This window comes from Diceros bicornis, chromosome 8 (assembly GCF_020826845.1).
Source record: "Diceros bicornis minor isolate mBicDic1 chromosome 8, mDicBic1.mat.cur, whole genome shotgun sequence".
Taxonomy (NCBI): Eukaryota; Metazoa; Chordata; class Mammalia; order Perissodactyla; family Rhinocerotidae; genus Diceros; species Diceros bicornis.
Window position 1 is genome coordinate 56,175,175 of NC_080747.1, and position 19,487 is coordinate 56,194,661.

A 19,487-nucleotide genomic window follows, 5' to 3' on the forward strand; every position below is an offset into this window, starting at 1 on the left:
TTTTGCTGAGGAAGACTGGCCCTGGGCCAACATCCATACCCATCTTCCTCCACTTTATATAGGAGGCCGCTACAGCATGGCTTGACAAGTGGTGCGTCGGTGCGCACCCAGGATCCGAACTGGCGAACCGCGGGCTGCCGCAGCGGGCCGTGCACACTTAACTGCTTGCACCACCGGGCCGGCCCCTCACATTGTTATTTTTGCAATGACTTATCCACGGGTTGCAATCCCTCATCTTAATTTCTTCATAACTAGTAAAAGAAATTACAACACAAATAAGGATTTTTTTTTTTAATTTGTTACCTTGTAGTTATTCTTCCAAAATGAACAAGAGAGAAGTTGAACACATAGGTGTGTTTTCACTAATCGAGGAGACCACATGTTTTTCAACTCCTCAACGCCTACAAGCACAAAAGTTAAACTACATTATAAATGTGGAATCATAAATGTTAATAACAATGTAATTTAAGACTTTCTAAACATTAATCCCACTATGTGGCTTGAAATGGCTATATGGCGTCATATACTTCTAAAACCTACAATGACATCAAAAAAGATAAATTCTGGTTAGTTAGACTGCTTTTTTGTTTATATTTTATTGCAGGGTTTATTTTCCTCATAAGTATCTATAAAAATCCTCAGATATAACACCTTCAGGCAGAAACAGCAGTTAAGAGTCAAGAGTCAAGATGTCCAAATTTTTCCTTTATTTACTTTCCTCTTTTTCTCATTTACAACATGAGGAAACTGAACGAGAGGATTTCAAAAATCCCTTTCCAGCTTTCTCATATTCCAATTCTAAGGTCAAATTAAGCCACGAGGCTCACGTAATTTTTAAAAATTTTAATAATGCAAAACCATATATTCCCGTGATCCTTTTTCTTGAGTCTGTGAACATCAGCTGACTATCAGTAGACGTGATTCGATACTGAATCAAACACTGAATTTTCTGTATATAATGACCACACAATATCTAAATGTTGAAGAATTCTACCAGTCTTATTAAGAAAAAATACCCTACGCCAAATCTCTTATGTAGATATTTTCTTTGGGTGGAGGAGATGTAAAATATGGTTATTAACAAAAACTAATTCTTATTCTTCTATTATAGACACTTATCGTTCAACCATCCAAGCTCTGTCTGTATCAGTTTCCATCACGACTCCTCCAGTCACCACAAAAATATAGGAGGATTTATTACTGTGGTGAAAAGAAACATTAAGAGAAAATACCATTTGTGAATCCAGGAATTATCAATTCCATGAATGGCACTCGTTTGTATATTGCATTCCATTTACATTTCTCCACATTCTCATTGTTATAGATCAAGTCCAATATTTCACTGATCCAGGTTGTTCCTAAGGAAAAAAAATTAAAGGAACTCTAAACTTTTGTGTCAAAAAGAGTATGAGAGGGTCAATAGAGGTAGAGAAGTTGTGTAACATCAATAACAAAAATGTGCTTTTCATTTTTGTTTCCTCTCTCTTCTCCCTTTTCCTAGGAGACATTCTTATCTATCTTAAACATATGCATACATAGTGTGTGTGTGTGTGTGTGTGTGTGTGTGTGTGTAAAATCTGATTAAAATAGTCACAAAAGTAAGACTTGAAAAGTAAGTAAAACATGGGTTATTAGAGAGTATTTAAGTAATGATTGCGCACCCTCCTGGGTGGAATGGATGGGGGAAGTCAATTTCAATGAGTCTGACCAGTAATTTGTACATTTTCTGTTAATATCAAAAAGATTATTAGGCTTTGAGACTGAAGAGTACTTCATATGCAAATGTTCAACATTTGGTGGAGGGGTGAAGAAGGGAAACAAAGAGAACTTTGCGATTGCATCTGTGGTGACCAATGTGTCACTCGCAAACAAGACTGTAGATCCTGATGGAGCAGAGTGGCTCAAGTCACTCTGATCATTATGAGATTGTGTTTCATCAGTCTTTTGAGAAATGGAACTAAAATACATGAGAATGTGGTCTACTTAATTGTCTATGGCACTCAGCAATCGGGTTATCAAGGCACTGCTAAAAAAGCAATTATAAGACATAGGAGAAAGATAGATTCTTAACTGTCCCCATCCCCTTCCTCTTTGCCAAATGTGCAATGATATTCTCTAAATTGAATAATCATAAGTGTAAACTAAGAAATTAAATTAATTAATCTATGTGCATAGCAACATTTTTGAAGAATGATCTGCACATGGATGTACCTTTGGATTGGTTCCAGATGTTAGAGGACTTTTAGTCTCCTTTTTAATCCTTTCTTGTGAACAACTCTTCTTCCTTCTTGTTCCTAAATCATGAGTCTGAGACTATTTATCCCATCCTTCTAAGAGACAATTACAGTGCTAAGAAAAAGGTGAGCCAAATCAATACTACCCTTGAATTATTTTGTGGCCTGATCTGGCTTAGGCTTAAGCAATGATTCATGGAAAAAAAGAGACTTAAATTCCAAAGTACAATAGAACACATTTCATTTACTATCAGTGGGTGGTTCAAATTGTGGCCAATGAAATCTGACAGAAAGAAATGCCAATTTAGCTATGCTTTGAATTGGAAATGTTTATCTTTCCATGATTTTGGGGGGAAAAAAATCACATGGTTCAGCTCATATAAGAAGTTCGTTAACTTGGATCTTTTATAACAAAATTAACAGGGCACTGATATATTAATAACTTTAAGACATGTTTTCAACAGCTTGTCTTTTTTTTTTTTTGTGAAGAGGACTAGCCCTGAGCTAACATCCGATGCCAATCCTCCCCTTTTTTCTTGAGGAAGAGTGGCCCTGAGCTAACATCCGTGCCCATCTTCCTCTACTTTATATGGGACACCGCCACAGCCTGGTTTACCAAGCGATGCGTTGGTGCGTGCCAGGGATCCAAACCTGCAAACCCCGTGCCGCCGAAGTGGAGCGCGCACACTTAACCGCTTGCGCCATTGGGCCAGCCCCATTGAACAGCTTGTAAAGGGAACAAAAGAAAAGAAAAGAAAAAAACAAAAAAAGACCAAAGAGTATATGATTGATTTATGGGTAGCCATCTAGTTTCACTATGTCAGAAAAAATTCAGCTTCAAAGAGCACCTTTGCAGATGACCTATTTGTGTCATAGTACCTTCCAAAGATTATCTTAATGGTTTCTTGCTTGTGAATATACCGAAACCTCACAAAAACAAAAGAGCACGCACAGTCTCAGTGACTGCCCTCCCTTTTCTAAACTTTTATCTCTGCAAGGAAGTGCAAAGTAGTTTTGGTCCTAAACAATTTGAGTTTGGTGAACTACTTTTGCCCAAAAGCAAAAGCAGTTTTTTATATCTACAAAAGGCTATATTGTACATTTGTTTACTTCCTAGTAGGAGTCCTTTGTTCTCAGGCAGTGTGTGTCATTTTGGCACGTTAGAATCCCCCAAAATCAGGACATTCCTCCCAGGATTTGGTACATATTTCTTTGAAGTAATTTTAATATTTATAATCTAAAAAGAAGATCAGTAGTCAACATACTTATTAAAACTTCTTTTCCTCCATTCCTTTAAGAAATGAGACAGGAATATAAAGGAAAGTTGACTTTTGAGAGTTTAGTCATTAGAACAGTTGATTGATTATGAGCTCAAGTGAATTAATTGGATAAAAGGCAAAAGAGAGCCTCATGTCTCTATCTCTGTATATCTATCACTGGGTAAATCCGAAGATTGTCATAAAAAAATGTGTTGATTCTTATTGAGTCATCTTAAATTCTCTTTTCTGAGGTCATACAGTGAGGGGTCAGCAGTTGTTTAAATTTATAACAAACTATTTCTAAGCATATTTACAAATGTGTTTAAAATATTAAAATAAACAAAATATTTAAATGTTAAGATGTATAAAAAAAGATGTATGTTTTATACATACCTACCATTTATATACCCAACATACCCAACTCATTTGGGTTGGGTATACCCAACCCAACATACCGAACTTAACACACCCAAATCATTTATATATTCAGTTTTAATAATTTTTATTTGAACTTAAAAAGGAAAACAAGAAAATAGCATTAATTTCCCCTCAGATATAGCCTCCATTCAATTGCAGGCTTTTTGGAATAGGAAGTAAGTTTTTCTAATTTAAGACAAAACTGTCCCAGCAATTGCCACAGTGTTTCCTTGACTAGTGATCTGCAGATCAGTGGGCTTATACGTATGAACCAATAGCTAATCAGTAAGTACAAATAAATGAAAAGATCTTACCAGATTTAGGGTAGGTGGAGACCAGAAGGTCATCTGGTTGAGTCTCAAATGACTCAACCTGGGACCACTTCTCAGCAATGCTCCAGAAGAGAAATACATCCTGAACATCCACTAACTCCCTCCTGAAGACATCCAGCTTGTTGTCTATTTTTTGACAAACTAGATTTTAAACAAAGCAGAGCATATTAAAAAAAAGTTTGTTTTAATATTACCAATCAAATTTTAAAATAAGTTAATATTTTATTAAATTAATATATTAATTTTCCATTACTCTAGGTCCGGCGGTATCAGATCACAGTACCGTGCATTACAAATCAGTGGAAAAAGAGAAGTTATAAGAACTAACAAGGTCTTGCACAATTTATTCCATATACGCTGTTTATATGTTATATAGCATCAATACTTGACATTTGTGTACCGATTTATACAGCATTTCCTCAGGCAAAGATTTTTGAGATACGTAATAGAGTTACTGAGCTTTGGAGTCAGGAGAAAATGGCTTAAACACAGCACTGCCAATTTACTGTAGTGGAAATTTGAACAAGCCCCATAATTAACAGTGGACCTTCTTAACTGCAAAATCAGTAATGGTCTAAATTAGTACTTCCCTCCCTTAAATTACACAGTAGACTGGTAAATTACTCTTTCTAAATGATTTATAACAGGCCCAGGAATGAAGGTATGTGTGGCGGGAGGGTCAAGAAGAAGAACTAAAGGGTAAAAGAAACAAGCCTGAGTAAATGTAACATTGGAGATACATTGCTCTGGCGAACTTTTTAATACTAGTGACATTATTACGTCATTTTATTCTGAGCAAGGCTGTAATGAAGATACTCTTAATTCCTCTTTAGGTCATCATATAAAAGAAGTAGAAGAGCTTAAAATATATCCCAAGTCCTACCCCCAACAACAAAACATGTTGTTGTTGCTTTCCCAATTTAGCACGAGCTGAGTGATTATTTTTCTTTCTTTTAAGTTCTAGAAAAACAGAGACTATGTAACAAACTCAGGTTTATAAGGCTTACTGAGGCCCTCTATCAGCAGCTGAACTTCTCTTCAAAAATTAAAATCAGAAGTCTCTGGAGTCAAATGGATATAGTCTAACCTGTACCTTCTCTGAAGTGCAATTTATCTTCTTTTTCTTTTTTCAAGTCCTCCCAACTTGACCCCTACTCTACCTAATCCAAACATTTTTCATTTTAAAAGATTATGAAGTTGTAGGATGCAAAATCAATGTACAAAATCTGTTGTTTTTCTATACACTAAAAAACTATCAGAAAGAAAAATTAAGAAAACAATCCCACTTAACAATTGCATCAAAAAGAATAAAATCACTAGGAATGAATTTAAACAGAGACAAAAGACCTGTACTCTGAAAGCTATAGGACATTAATGAAAGACAATGAAGAAGACACAAATAAATGTAAAGATATTCCATGCTTACAGATTAGAAAAATTAATATTAAAATACCCATACTACCCAAAGTAATGTACAGATGCAATGCAATCCCTATCAAAATTCCACTTGCATTTTTCACAGAAATAGAACAAAAAATGCTAACACTTGAATGGAAACACAAAAGACCTCAAAAAGCTAAAGCAATCTTGAGAAGGAAGAACAAAGCTGAAGGCATCATGCTCCCTAATTCCAAACTATGTTACAAAGCTATAGTAATAAATACAGTATGGTATTGGCATAGAAACAGACTCGTAGATCAATGAAACAGAATAGAACACGCAGAAATGAAACCAAGGCATGTATGGCCAATGAATCTATGACAAAGGAGCCAAGAATATACAACAGGGAAAGGACAGTCTCTTTAATAAATGGTATTGGGAAAACTGGACAGCCACATGCAAAGGAATGAAACTGGACCACTATCTTACACCATACACAAAAATAAACTGAGTTAAAGATTTGAATTAAGATCTGAAACCATGAAGTTCCTAGAAGAAAACATAGGCAGTAAGCTCCTTGACATCAGTCTTGGTGATGATTCTTTCGATTTGACACCGAAAGCAAAGGCAGCAAAAATAAAAATAAACAACTGGGACTACATCAAATTAAAATGCTTCTGCACAGCAAAGGAAACCATCAACAAAATGAAAAGATAACCTAGTGAATAGGAAAAATATTTGCAAATCATATATCAGATATGGGGTTAATATCCAAAATATAAAAAGAACTCATGCAACTCAATAGCAAAAAAAGAATCTTATTTAAAAATGGGTAGAGGATCCGAATAGACATTTTTCCAAAGACTACATACACTTGGCCAACAGGTACATGAAAAGGTGCTTAACATCAGCAATCATCACAGCAATGCAAATCAAAACCACAATGACATAACTACCTCACACCTATTAGAATGGCTATCAACAAAAAGATAAGAAATAAGTGTGGGTAAGGATGTAGAGAAAAGAGAATCCTTGTGCACTGTTGGTGGGAATGTAAATTGATGCAATGCTATAGAAAAGAATATGGAGGTTTCTCAGAAAATTAAAAACAGAACTACCATATGAACCAGCAATTCTACAGCTAGATATTTATCTGAAGAAAATTAAAACATTAATTTGAAAAGATGTATGCACCTCTACATTAATTGCAGCATTATTTATGATATCCAAGACATGGAAACAACCTAAGTGTACATTGATGGGTGAATGGACAAAGAAGACGTGAGATATATATATATACATATATACCCAAATATATATAATGGAATATTATTCAACCATAAAAAAGAATGAAATCTTGCCTTTTGCAATGACATGGATGAACTCTGAGGGCATTGTGCTAAGAGAAATAAGTCAGACAGAGAAAGACAAATACCATATGATCTCACTTACTTATGGAATCTAAAAGAAAAAAACAAACCACGAAAAATGAGATACAGAGAACCGATTGATTGTTGCCAGGGGCAGGGTGTGGGGGGATGGGTAAAATGGGTGAAGGGAGTCAAAGGTACAAATTTTCAGTTATAAGATAAATAAGTAATTGGAATGTAATGTACAGCATGGTGACTATAGTTAATAATACTGTGTTGCATATTTGAAAGTTAGTGAGAGAAAAATCTTGAAAGTTCTCATTACAAGAAATAAAACTGTAATTATGTATGGTGATGGATGTTAACTAGATTTATTGTGATGATCGTTTTGTAATATATACAAATATCAAATCATTATGTTGTATATCTGAAGTTAATATAATGTTATAATGTTATATGTCTGTTATACCTCAATAAAAAAAGAAAACAATACTAATTCCTCAAATTAAATGCATTTGCACTTGTTTGCAAAAGGTATGGTTCGAACAATGTATTTAACAATTATTTTCTGATTAAAATCCAATTCATTTTACAATACAAAAATTTCATAAAAGATTTGGAACTTTAGCCTAAGTAACTCAGCTTTGTAACACAGAAAGTCGATAAATTTATACGATAGCCTTCAGATACTTTCATGTTCCCCTAACCTTTTTATCCTCTCCCCCTTTCCAAAGTAAGATTTTGGGAGGAGTAGCCATATAGAGAAAAAAAAATTTAATACTTGTTAAATTTAATTCATGATCTGATTGCTTTCCCCATAGATTAACTTTTCAAAGTAGCTAATCTTTGAGCAACTACCTATATTTCTCATATCTTGTTCACTGCCTTTCTTTTTTTTTTGTATTTCTATTAAACTTCATCTCAGCTTTCCAATTGCTTTACCATGTTTCTTCCCAGTTACCCAAAGCTTGTTCCTTCCACAAGAAATAGTGGGCAGGCTGATACTAAAACTCAGGCTTCTTTATTACAAATCAAGTTCTTTAATTATTTTTTGTTTTTCTCTAATACCTTAAAAACTATCAAAATGAGAAATGGTTTAGGGTATTATTGCTGCAGAGTATGTAATCAGCACTTCTGAAATCAATACGTAAAAGCCTAGTAAGATTTTTTTTATCTTTTTTTCCTTTTATTTCTAATTTTTATTATACAAATTTTTCATGTATACAGAAAAGTGGTAGATTAGTATAACGGACACCCACATATCCATCACCTAGATTTGGCAGTTGTTAACAATTTGCTACGTATCTGCTTCATCTATTTTTTTTTACTGTTGAAATATTTTCAAGTTACAGACATCATGACATTTCACTCCTAAATACTTAAGTTTGTATCCCTAAAAATCTGAACACATTTTCCTTCATAATCACAATACCATTATTATGCCTAGTAGAATAATCATAATTTTTTTTATTCCAGTAACATTAGTTTATAACATTGTATAAATTTCAGGTGTATATCATTATACTTCTATTTCTGCATAGATTACATCACGTTTACCACCCAAATACTAATTACAATCCATCTCCACACACATATGCCTAATCATCCCTTTCATCCAGCGAGATTTTGACCATCCCTTCTCAACCCTGCCCCGTGCCTGCCCCATCAAAACTGACCTGTTTTTCAATTCATCCTAGGAGTTTCAGGCTCTTTGTACTTTGTAACATGACCACTTACATTACCTGTACTTATGCTGATGGAGGATTTCTAGAAGAGATTATGTAATCTTCCTGGGAAAAGGTTTTGAGAAATTCTTTCAATATATATTCAGACCATTATTGTTTACCAGATTCTCACTACCCTTGCCTCACTTAATATTAACAGATCTAGTCTCAACCTTGCAGCTTTTGCAAAGGTTAGCCTTTCTCGCAGGTGAAATAGTAACAGCCTTCCCAGCCATCCAGGTTTTCCACTGTGTCAAGTACATCAGAGAGCAAAAGGCAAAATGTATAGCAAGTCTTTGGCTAGCTACTAGGTTTTCTTGTTCATTTGTTTTCTAGAACCAGGTGATGTTGTTGTTGTTCTTGTTATCTGTTTTGTTGTGTTTTTTTTTTCACTACATTCATGTATACTGACATAAAGGACAATGTTGTGAAATCAAAACAAATTAATTAATTCAAAAATATTCTTTGAATGCTACTATTTAATATCTGGCACATACTGTGCCCTGGAGAATATAATAAGGGAAAAAACTTGCGGCTATCTTCATGGTGCTTAGAAGTAACTGGGAAAGATAGATACTGATCAAACAATACCAATAAATTAAAATTTTCGGTGGTGGTAAGTGGTATGAAGCAGAGGTATAGCCATAAATAGAGAGAAATTAACAGAGTCAAGTGGCTTAGAAATATTTCCCCTGAGGATTGAGTAAGAGTCGATTGGGAAGAGAGCTTTCTAGCCAGGAAATAGTATGTGCAAAGACCATAAGATGGGAGAGAGAAATAAGGCCTGGGTGCCTGGAGTGCAGAAAGTAAGGAAAAGCATGTGAATACATTGCCAAATTCTATGGTAAGAAACTAGAAGTTACAGGGTTATTTCTGGATAATTAAGAGTGTCTGGGATGTACTAGGTTTCTGGCTAGTCTCCACCAGAACAGGGTTGTCCTCTGACCCACCGTTATGCACAGTTTCAACAGTAGTTCTCTTCTAACATACGAGGATGATGATATGCAAGTGGTTCTAGGATATTCTTGAGCATCACTGGGAAGGAGTATATAATTAGATATTAGTGGGTTTTTTTTTTTTTTTTTGCTTTTACCAAATTGAGATTCACTACCAGTAGGTAATATTAAGATGATTCTTGTGTTTGTTACACCTCCAAAGTAAATTTATGACAACATTTGTACTATTATTCAATTGTATTGGTACTGCAATATTTCCCGCTAATATTTGCTAATTTTCATGGATATCTGCCTGTGAAAATAAAGCATAAGAAGTGTAAAATTTAAAAATTTCACAGACATTTTTCTCCCTCTTCCTAAGTAACAAATTCTGATTTTTTTTAATATTATTTTCTGGGAATTACTGGATACCAAACACTATCCCAGGCACTGGTGATAGACAGGGGCTGGGGCAGAGGAAATGCTTCACACCTTTAGGAAAACACCTTTACCTCTTTCTGAGCAGACCATTTTTCCATCACTCTTGCAGTTAGATTGGAAGCATGTGACCAAATTCTGGCTGATGGGCTGTGGGAGATGTAAAATCTTTCCTCCACCCTCCAGTTCTAGCTTCCACTGCCACAGAGCCAACTCTGATTTCAGTTATTTAATTTTCATTAAAAAAAATCTTCTATGTTAAGTCCTATTATCCTCATTTTACCAGGGGGGAAATTAACATAGAGAAAGCTTAAGTAATTTGCCCAGGTCACACTGTCAGTAAGTGGAAGGACTGGATTTGAACCCAGATGGTTTGACTACAGGACCGGCAACCTTAATCACTATTCTATATTCCCTTCTAAATATAAACATTGAAGAGATCAATCTTAACACATGATGACATAAGAGAAGTGGTAAATTATGGTGAGGTATTCAGTACATCTGCAGCACTGGTGGTGTGATTTGATTTTGACCATGAAGTTTGGCTAATTAGAGATACAGAAGAAAATTCTAGGTACAAAAGATAGAGTTTTGCTCTATATCGCACACACTAAAGTACCTTATAAATATATGGAAATTTAATCTACTAAAGTGCATATGCAATGACTTTCAGAAAAACTGAATCACATTAACGACTTGTTTTAATAATATTTATCTTCATCTAATACTCATATATTTTACCTGATTATATAAAATTTTATTTGTAACTGTTTCTAAAGGGAAAAATTGTACATTTTTAACCTGTTTCATGAGTGAAAACTATAAATGAAATAATTTAATTTATACACAGTTTTTTGGAATATCTGTTTTTGCCAATATTTGGTTATTACAGATCATACCTTGAAGGTGAACTAATCACATCAGTGTATTTTAATATTTCTTGGTTCTGATTCAAATTTTGCATGAGTTCAATATTCTAAATTAGCATTATGACTCCTAAAAAACCCCAAACAAAAGTATTCATGGAAGAAATGTAGTCAAATTTAACTTACCTTTATACTCCTGAGAGCTTTTGTTTTTTTGTGAGGAAGATCAGCCCTGAGCTGACATCCGTGCTAATCCTCCTCTTTTTGCTGAGGAAGACCGGCTCTGAGCTAACATCCATTGCCAATCCTCCTGCTTTTTTTCCCCCAAAGCCCCAGTAGATAGTTGTATGTCATAGTTGCACATCCTTCTAGTTGCTCTATGTGGGACGTGGCCTCAGCCTGGCCGGAGAAGCGGTGCGTCGGTGCGCGCCCAGGATCCGAACTAGGGCCGCCAGTAGCGGAGCGCGTGCACTTAACCGCTAAGCCACGGGGCCGGCCCCCTGAGAGCTTTAAATAAGCTTAATCCTAAAATTAAGAATCAGAGCCAAAAAATCATTAAAAAGGTAATATCCTGAAGTTGCGTATAACTTACTATGTGAGAAAAATTATGTTGGTAAAAGTTCAGGAAATGTTGAAAGAAGATGATTGCTTCCCTTAAGTCCTCTTTTGTTTACTTCTCTGAAAATGTCCATTGCAAAATAACTTCCGCTGGAGATTCACTATAAACCTTTGGAAACAATTTAAAATTCTTCATGCTGATGAAAGTCAATGTTAGTCCATGTTTACCTGAGCAAAACTATTGACTCTCAAGTCCATTAGTGAGTTAAAATATTGAAATACTGGACCTAAGGATATGATATGCCTTAATCATAAAAAACTGAATATTAAACTGATATTAGTTAATACATTATTCTCCCAGAAAGTGACATTTTGATATTCAACAGATCCTTGACCTAAACAGGACAAATTCTATTAGTTCCTTTTTAAATATGTAAAAGATAAAATATTTTAACCATAGGAATGCTGTATTTATGGGGGTCTTCTAAGCACAGCATTGGGAACCTGAAGAGAGGCATTTGAGTACTGCTTTTCCGCAAACCAGAGTATAAACCTGAGCGACTTACCTGGATTTCTGAGCCACGTTTTACCTGTCTAAAAATATATAGGAAATGTACAAAAAGATCACTCTAGTTTGTTTCACCTCTAACATTATACAATTCTAAGTAAAATTAATATTCTCTGAAGACCAAACCATATGCTTTAAGTTGCGACAGTAGAAACAAAAAAGGAATGAACTGTTTAATAGAACACTCTTTTATTGCTGAAAAATTCCATTAGGATACTACTGATTAAAATGCTGCTTTACTTTTATATAAACTCAAAGTCCGTATTTATAGAAGCTTCTCACTTATGAAAACTCAAAAGTAATACAAATACTACTCTGTATTTTTCACGTGACCTTTGACAGTTTATCTATGCAATAAATGATCCAATTGCATGGCTTTTGACTGTTGTTTTTTGTTTATATCTTTATTTGTTGTATACCTAGAAGTGAGACCATGTTCTTTTCCCATACACTGTATGTTATAAACAATCTTAGTTTATATCAAGATTATCAAATTTCATTGACTAAAACAACATGGATCAACATTAAGTCACGGGCTGTGAAGATTAATACTTATGAACATATAGGCACTATAATTTCCATCATATATTTCCACTTCAACTTAATAATAATAGCTTTAAAATTCATATTATAATTAGAAATTTTCATAGTTTATGAAACTTGCCCCACTACACAAATCTTGTAATTATAAATGGTAAAATCAAGTTGCATATCCTGGGAAGTGTCAGGGGAAGAGGAAGAATCTCCCTCTGCCCTTTTCCTTAAGGTTCTTATGGCTGGCCAAATAATTAACAAGACAGGTTAGCAGGAGAAAATAATACCAAGTTTAATAACATGTATACATGGGAGAAAGCAGGGACACTGCGTTTCTCCACACAATAGCAGAAATTCTCGTCTTAAATACCATGTCTAACCAAAGACAAGGAGGATGTTGGGGGTGGGGGTGTCAGTTATAGGAGATTATCACTAAAGCACTGTAGATAAGAGTAAGTTTATTATGCAGTTTTAAGGCCTCACCTTCCACATTGATAAGTCTCTAGAAATGAGGTCAACCCTCCTCTTCCCAATACAGAGAGGGAGATATACCTTTACAAATGGAGACTTCCCTTGTAAGTGATTGTCTGGTAAGTCCTCGCAGGGACATCCAGAGTATGTGGCCAGAGAGACAGAACTTCCGATAAGATGGGCTTGTTGGTGCCTTTTCTATTGTAACCTCTATCCTACATTATCTTTATGACAGTCATGATAATAACTCCTTCCTGAAACAGATCTTTTGTTTTAAATTCTTTAGGCAGTTTGGGAGGGGAAACTCAAATATTCTTCCTGAGTTCTCTGAGTCCTTATTGTCTTCAGCTCCAAATAATCCGCATACCAGAGTGGTGCTTCCTGGGGTAGCTTGCCCTGAGCACTACCAGAAGTAACACATCTAATGGTAAGAGCACTTAGCTTTGTTGCTGGAAAGGCCACTGTTAGAAAAATGTAAAACTTAGCAACTATGAAGATTTGGACAAGTGAACTTTTTTTTGATCATCCTAGCAGATAGTATCCAATTCATAGAATCGTTGTTATTGTTATAAGCTCATAAATGAAATAATTTAATGCATATAAAGATGGAACATGCTCTCTGGCATGTACAAATTGCTCAATATAGCTTAAGTATCACTAAAATTATCATGTTACCACCATTTATACCAACAGAATCTCGAAGTTCACTCTCGTTAAATTTCAACACTGCCTCAAATCAGAAGAAAAATGCATTCTCCTTCACTTAGAGAACTATTCTCTATCCTTCACTCAGTTCCACAGAAAGAGATAATGGGTCTAAATTTTCATATGTAAGCTTTGCCTTAAAATCAGACTTGAGCAAGTCATTAACTCTGTAAGTGCTTGGCAACTCTAGCCTTTAAGTGGAGATAATTGCACTTACTTATCTCTTCCATCTCATACAGATATTCTAAAGTTAAATACACCTTATTATTTGATATCCTCAGGGAATTAATTTTACATAGTCAGGAAGTACTGAATGCCATTTGCTGTCAGGTATTTGTTTACTGTCAGGGTCTTTTAACAAAGATATTTGATGGTGAAGAGTTAATTACGCTCTTCTATATTCTGGAGCCCTGGGGCCTAATAAAATCCAGAAAACAGCTTTGTATTATCATAGCAATGAAAGAGCTTGATGAGATCATCATCTCAGTTCCTGAAAGCACAAACAACTCTGTTTTATAATAGGTCTTGTTTGTATGTCAGCCAAAACGAAATACATGTTAGAAATGGGATAACATGTATCTTCATTAAAAACATAATTGTGTATCTGTGTGTTTGTACATGTGGGTTTTCGGGTTTCTTTAACTTTATTTTGTCTTCGTTTCTTTCTTTAATGATTTCCTTTTCCTGTCACCATGGTGTTGTATGATTTTACCTGAGGTTTTAAGTAGGATATTGAGAAACAGACAATATCCTACAGAGTTGGTTGTAAGACAGGTTGAGGAAAAGTTTCCCCTATTTTATAAAATCAAGAGTCTGCAAGGGTAGATAAGTGGAGAAAAAAACATTTATGGAGCATCTATGGATTGGGACCAAGTTTTCAAAAGAACTCTTCAAGTGTGATTTTGCATAATTCATGTAAATTTTCTTTGCAATAATGTCCTCATCTGTAAAATGGGAATTATTATATATATTTTATGTCCCATTGCATTGGATAGTTGTGAGAATTAAATGAGTAAAGTACTTCAAACAATAATAAAATATAAACAACAAAAATAACTATAGTAATAATTTAGCCTTATAGCAATTTCTGAGATGGATTTTAGTTACCCCTATCTTACAGAAAAAGAAACTGAGGCTTCAAGATGTTATGAACATTTCCCAAAGTCAAACAACACAGATGTCATTAAAAAAAAATCATCATCAGTTTTATAGATTTTGGAGATCATCCTGCTCCTTTTTTTTTTCAGTTGAATAATTAGATCACTTTTCTTTTTATTAACCTGATATGAAAGCGTTTAAGTTTTGAATTTGCCAAAGATCACAGCTTCAGCAAAATCTCAGAGATTTTAATATTTTCAGTTTTTATTATTTACTACATGATTTGTATTTAATTATATGATGACTGTCGACCCAATAGATTATTTTAAAGAAAACATGGTTTGGCTTTAAATATTTAATCAATTGCATATTACAACAATTTTTAATTAGGTTCTCTATGTTAATTTTCTGGTCTAGAGAATGCAAACATAAATTCTACATTTTAGATTTGATTGTGGTTTTCCGGTGCCAGTAAATATCATTTTGTTGCAGTTATATTACTCATTGGTAGTATGAGCATAAATACATGTATTTATATATATGCACATACAAATCAATTCAATATCAATATATTTTTAAATCTTGAAAATCTTTTTGAAAATTTAATATGTTGGATAGATTAATATTGTGTAAAATCTCCCTCTGCACATATGTTTCTACCAATTTCTCCCAAAACATTTAACACACAGCATATGAGTTTTCTTTTTACTTTGAAAGTATGTTATTTGAAGTATAACATTTTGATTGTCTTGTATTTATTATGGAATACAATATTTACTATTATAGATTCACCTTTCTACAACATAATCCTTTTTGTTTTGAATCCTATATTATAAGACAACAGTATTAGTAATTTTTTTCAGGAGGCCCATATCTGTTATCTGTTTCTCAGCTCATCCTTTAAAAAATCCATATATATATGGGTATGTATACACATATGGAAATGTACATATATAAACGTACATATATACATATATAAAAATATATTTATTCAGTTTTGATTTTTAAACCAATATGAATACTTTTATTAACAGGCATTTCATTATACTCTTTTAAAATATATTTCCTTCTTTCTTGCCCATCTACAACTTCTATGTATACTGTAACTTTTATAGCATGAGTTTCTTTTGAGGATAGCATACAAAACTCGGTGTCTTTGAGAAACAATGATATTTATATAGGCTAAAAGCATTGATAATTTCTCTTAACTTGAGAATACTAGAGCTAGGGTTAGCCTTAAATCCACAGTTCCAAGGGCAAAGTGATCCACGGTGGGCTAAATTAGACCTAAAGAAAATTGAGCAATGTCAGATCCCTTATCATCAAACCTATTCCCAAACAATGAATTTATCTTCTCTAGGAAAGATTAATGTTATTTTCATTCTTATTCCTCTCTAAAATCTGTTCTCAGGATGGAGTTATATGAGAAGGGATGAGATGTGTACATTATGAGGCTTAATAAAGCTTCCCTTCAATTCTTCAGGGAAGTACCTAACTTCCTGCTTTATCCCACTTGCATATCTTAGACTGGAACATTTTAGATCTGCCTGGTCACAAGTCCTCTGCTGTCTGACTATAGGTCTGTGAAAGTATTCTGCAAATTTATAAACACTTTTGAAAGCTACTTCCTTTGAAATCAATTTCAAAGACTCTGTCACGGTTATTTGTACCAAGTTTTAGCACGCAAGAGGAAGTTGCTCTTAGAGGCAATGAAGAAAGATATAAATTGGGTAAAATTCCAGGGAGAACAAATAATCTAATTGATGTTGAAAAACACCCTCTAAATACTCTAAGCCATCATGAAATAGTAAATGAATCTTGTGACCCAAAATGAACTGTTTTTTTTAATCACCTAAAAACCTCTTTCAGTACATCTGGAAATTTAGATTATCATATTATAGAATAAGAATTCAGCTATTTAATCCCCATTTTAAGCTGGGGAGATAGTGATTTTAAAGTCCAGTATAGTTTTATACATGCTGATAGCAGGCCCGCCGGTGGCTTAGCAGTTAAGCGCGAGCGCTACGCTGCTGGCCGCCCGGGTTCGGATCCTGGGCGCGCACCCACGCACCGCTTCTCCGGCCATGCTGAGGCCGGTCCCACATACAGCAACTAGAAGGATGTGCAACTATGACATACAACTATCTACTGGGGCTTTGGGGGGAAAATTAAATAAATAAAAATTATACATGCTGATAGCTAATAAATCTACATATCATTAAAAATAAAAATATAATTTTGGAACATTTTCCGAACATTGGCTTAGAAATTTCAAATATTTAAATTTTCATGTATCAGAGAAAAATATTTAGATCTTTTTTTAAAAAATAGTAATTGTGAAGTATTAATTTGTTGGGAAAAAACTTGCATTGACTGGTCACGGGCGTTAACCTAAATAGATTAATTGGACTTACTAGAATTGTTCTGATTTAAAATGTTTGGATTGAAAATATATTAAGCCTTTTCCATTGTTTGTTAAAATATAATGTTAAATATTCTCATTACTACAATAAACAATGACATCACATGACTCCTCATTTATAAGGACTTTTTATGCTGGAGGGGGGTTTTTAAAATATGGCTTTGGTAATAAACCCAAGGTAAAAGACAAAGGGATGTATAACAGACCATACTGAAGTGGTTGTTCATTAAAGTGACAATAGGAGGGTGTATGTGAAAAAAGTAAAATAGTTCAAATCTTGTTTAAAACCCTTTAGAAAGTAATACATTTCCAGAAATTTGAAGAACACATCACCATAGTGGTTCTCTGATTTAATGATAAAAAAAGATGACATATATATTGTGATGAAAAATATGCCACGTACCAGTCAAAGTACTTTTGAAAAAGGAAATAAAGCGGTCATCAATGGAAAATGCATTTTTCTAGCATCTATATAATATTGTCTTTGTGAATCCTGAGAAGTATACAAAATTAGACTTGTGAAAACATTATCTTTGCCTAGATGTGATTTTCATATTCCCACACTCAGATTTTTTAAGAACTCAAAGTAGCGGTGGACCATACAAAAGTATTCCTTTGAAGTAAATACAAATACTGAGAAGGTGAAAGACTAATAGCCTTTAAAATTATTTTTAGCCTTATGAACCTAAAATTAGTAGACTACCTCACCACAATATTAAATGTGAAAAATAATCCTGTGAATTTATGATAGGAAATCTGGACCTAAGAATTCCCCAATATTTCCCCTTTTATGGCAAAAACATCCATACTAGAATTATCCATTTCTCATTCTCTCATTTTTCAATTGCTGCATTTAGTTTTATACAAAACATAGGCACTTTACAGACAGACTTGATAAATCACTTACCAGCTGACTGTCTTGAGGAACTGGACGTCCAGATTTTGTTTCCATGGTAATGGGTTAATGCAAGTTCCACTCTCTATGTTGTTTCAGTCCCCCAAGATAATATGTCCTACGTGTTAGGAAGGCAAAAGATGAAGTCTAAAGAGCTGTATGAGGGTGATGATTTAACTGTACAACGTCTGTTGTTCTTTTAAGGATTAAAGGCTTAAGAAAAGGCTTTCTGTTATCACTTGTGGTGGTAGACAGAATGAAACAAAGAGCCCATGGAAATCTACTAAGCTTAGCATCTGGAATTAGTGCCATCATATTATCACATATAGTTAATTAAGGCCCTTCACTTTACTTTTACTGTTGCTTCTGATTTCCACTGTAAAAACCAAGCATAACACAGATGCTGTGTCATGGCTCCAGGGCTCCTATTAGAAACCCTCACTAACAGTTGATTTATCTGCTCCTCTAGAACTGCATGGGCAAGTTAGACATACAATAATATATTCTCTGCATAGGAGCAAAGAGAAAAAGAAATGCAGCCAAAAATAGTTGGAGCATATTCTGCATCTTAAATGATGCCTGTACCATCCAGAGGCAGGTCTGTAAATAAACTTTATTAGCCAGCTGGTAATAGTGGTGACTGTAGTAAAAACGTCTGTTTCAAAACAGAAAAATCTTACTTGAGATCTTCTCATTTTCCGTATGACCAAAGTGTTTTCTACGACTTGGTTCCTTCTTGTCTCTAGGTCCTGAAATCATAATGCTGACAAAGGGCCAAGTTTTTTAAATGGGTCAGTTTTTCGATCTGAAAAAGAATGGAATTTGAAGTGAAAACCTATCATTCAACAAAATATGAAGACATAAATATTTTATTTTATTGTCCTCTGTAAACATCCCAAACAAATATTTTCTTTGAATCAAATGGGAAAATATAGATTAAGATTTTTTCTTGAAGTCTGCTTCAGGGAAGAAACTGAGAGAACCTGAGCATCATGCTGCTATAGAGGTACAGGGAGGCAAAACAATTGGAGGCAATTAGGTACTTTTACAGATTAGTCAGAAAAACAAGGCACAAGTATTCCTAGTTTGTCTCCCCACATGCCAGAAATTTGAAGAACACATTACGGTAGTGGTTCTCTGAATTAATGAAATGTGATTTCAACATTTCATTTTAATTTCATTTTAACCAGAATATGATCCCCAGGAGCTTAGCATGCCTCCTTTCTTTCCCTTGCAGGAGAAGGAGATTTACATTCTAGAAAAATTATTATTATTATTCAG

The 19,487-nt window shown here is 34.2% G+C and overlaps 1 protein-coding gene across 1 annotated transcript in view; it reads right to left on the reverse strand.

Annotated features, from left to right (window-relative positions):
* Positions 1–18,965, reverse strand: part of LOC131409253 (sulfotransferase 1 family member D1-like) — a 33,609-nt gene extending 14,644 nt beyond the window's left edge. The window contains 4 exon segments of the mRNA XM_058546338.1: positions 304–401; positions 1,233–1,358; positions 4,225–4,383; positions 18,887–18,965. Coding sequence (XP_058402321.1) covers positions 304–401; positions 1,233–1,358; positions 4,225–4,383; positions 18,887–18,965 — 462 coding nt within the window.
* Positions 18,966–19,487: the final 522 nt, after the last annotated feature.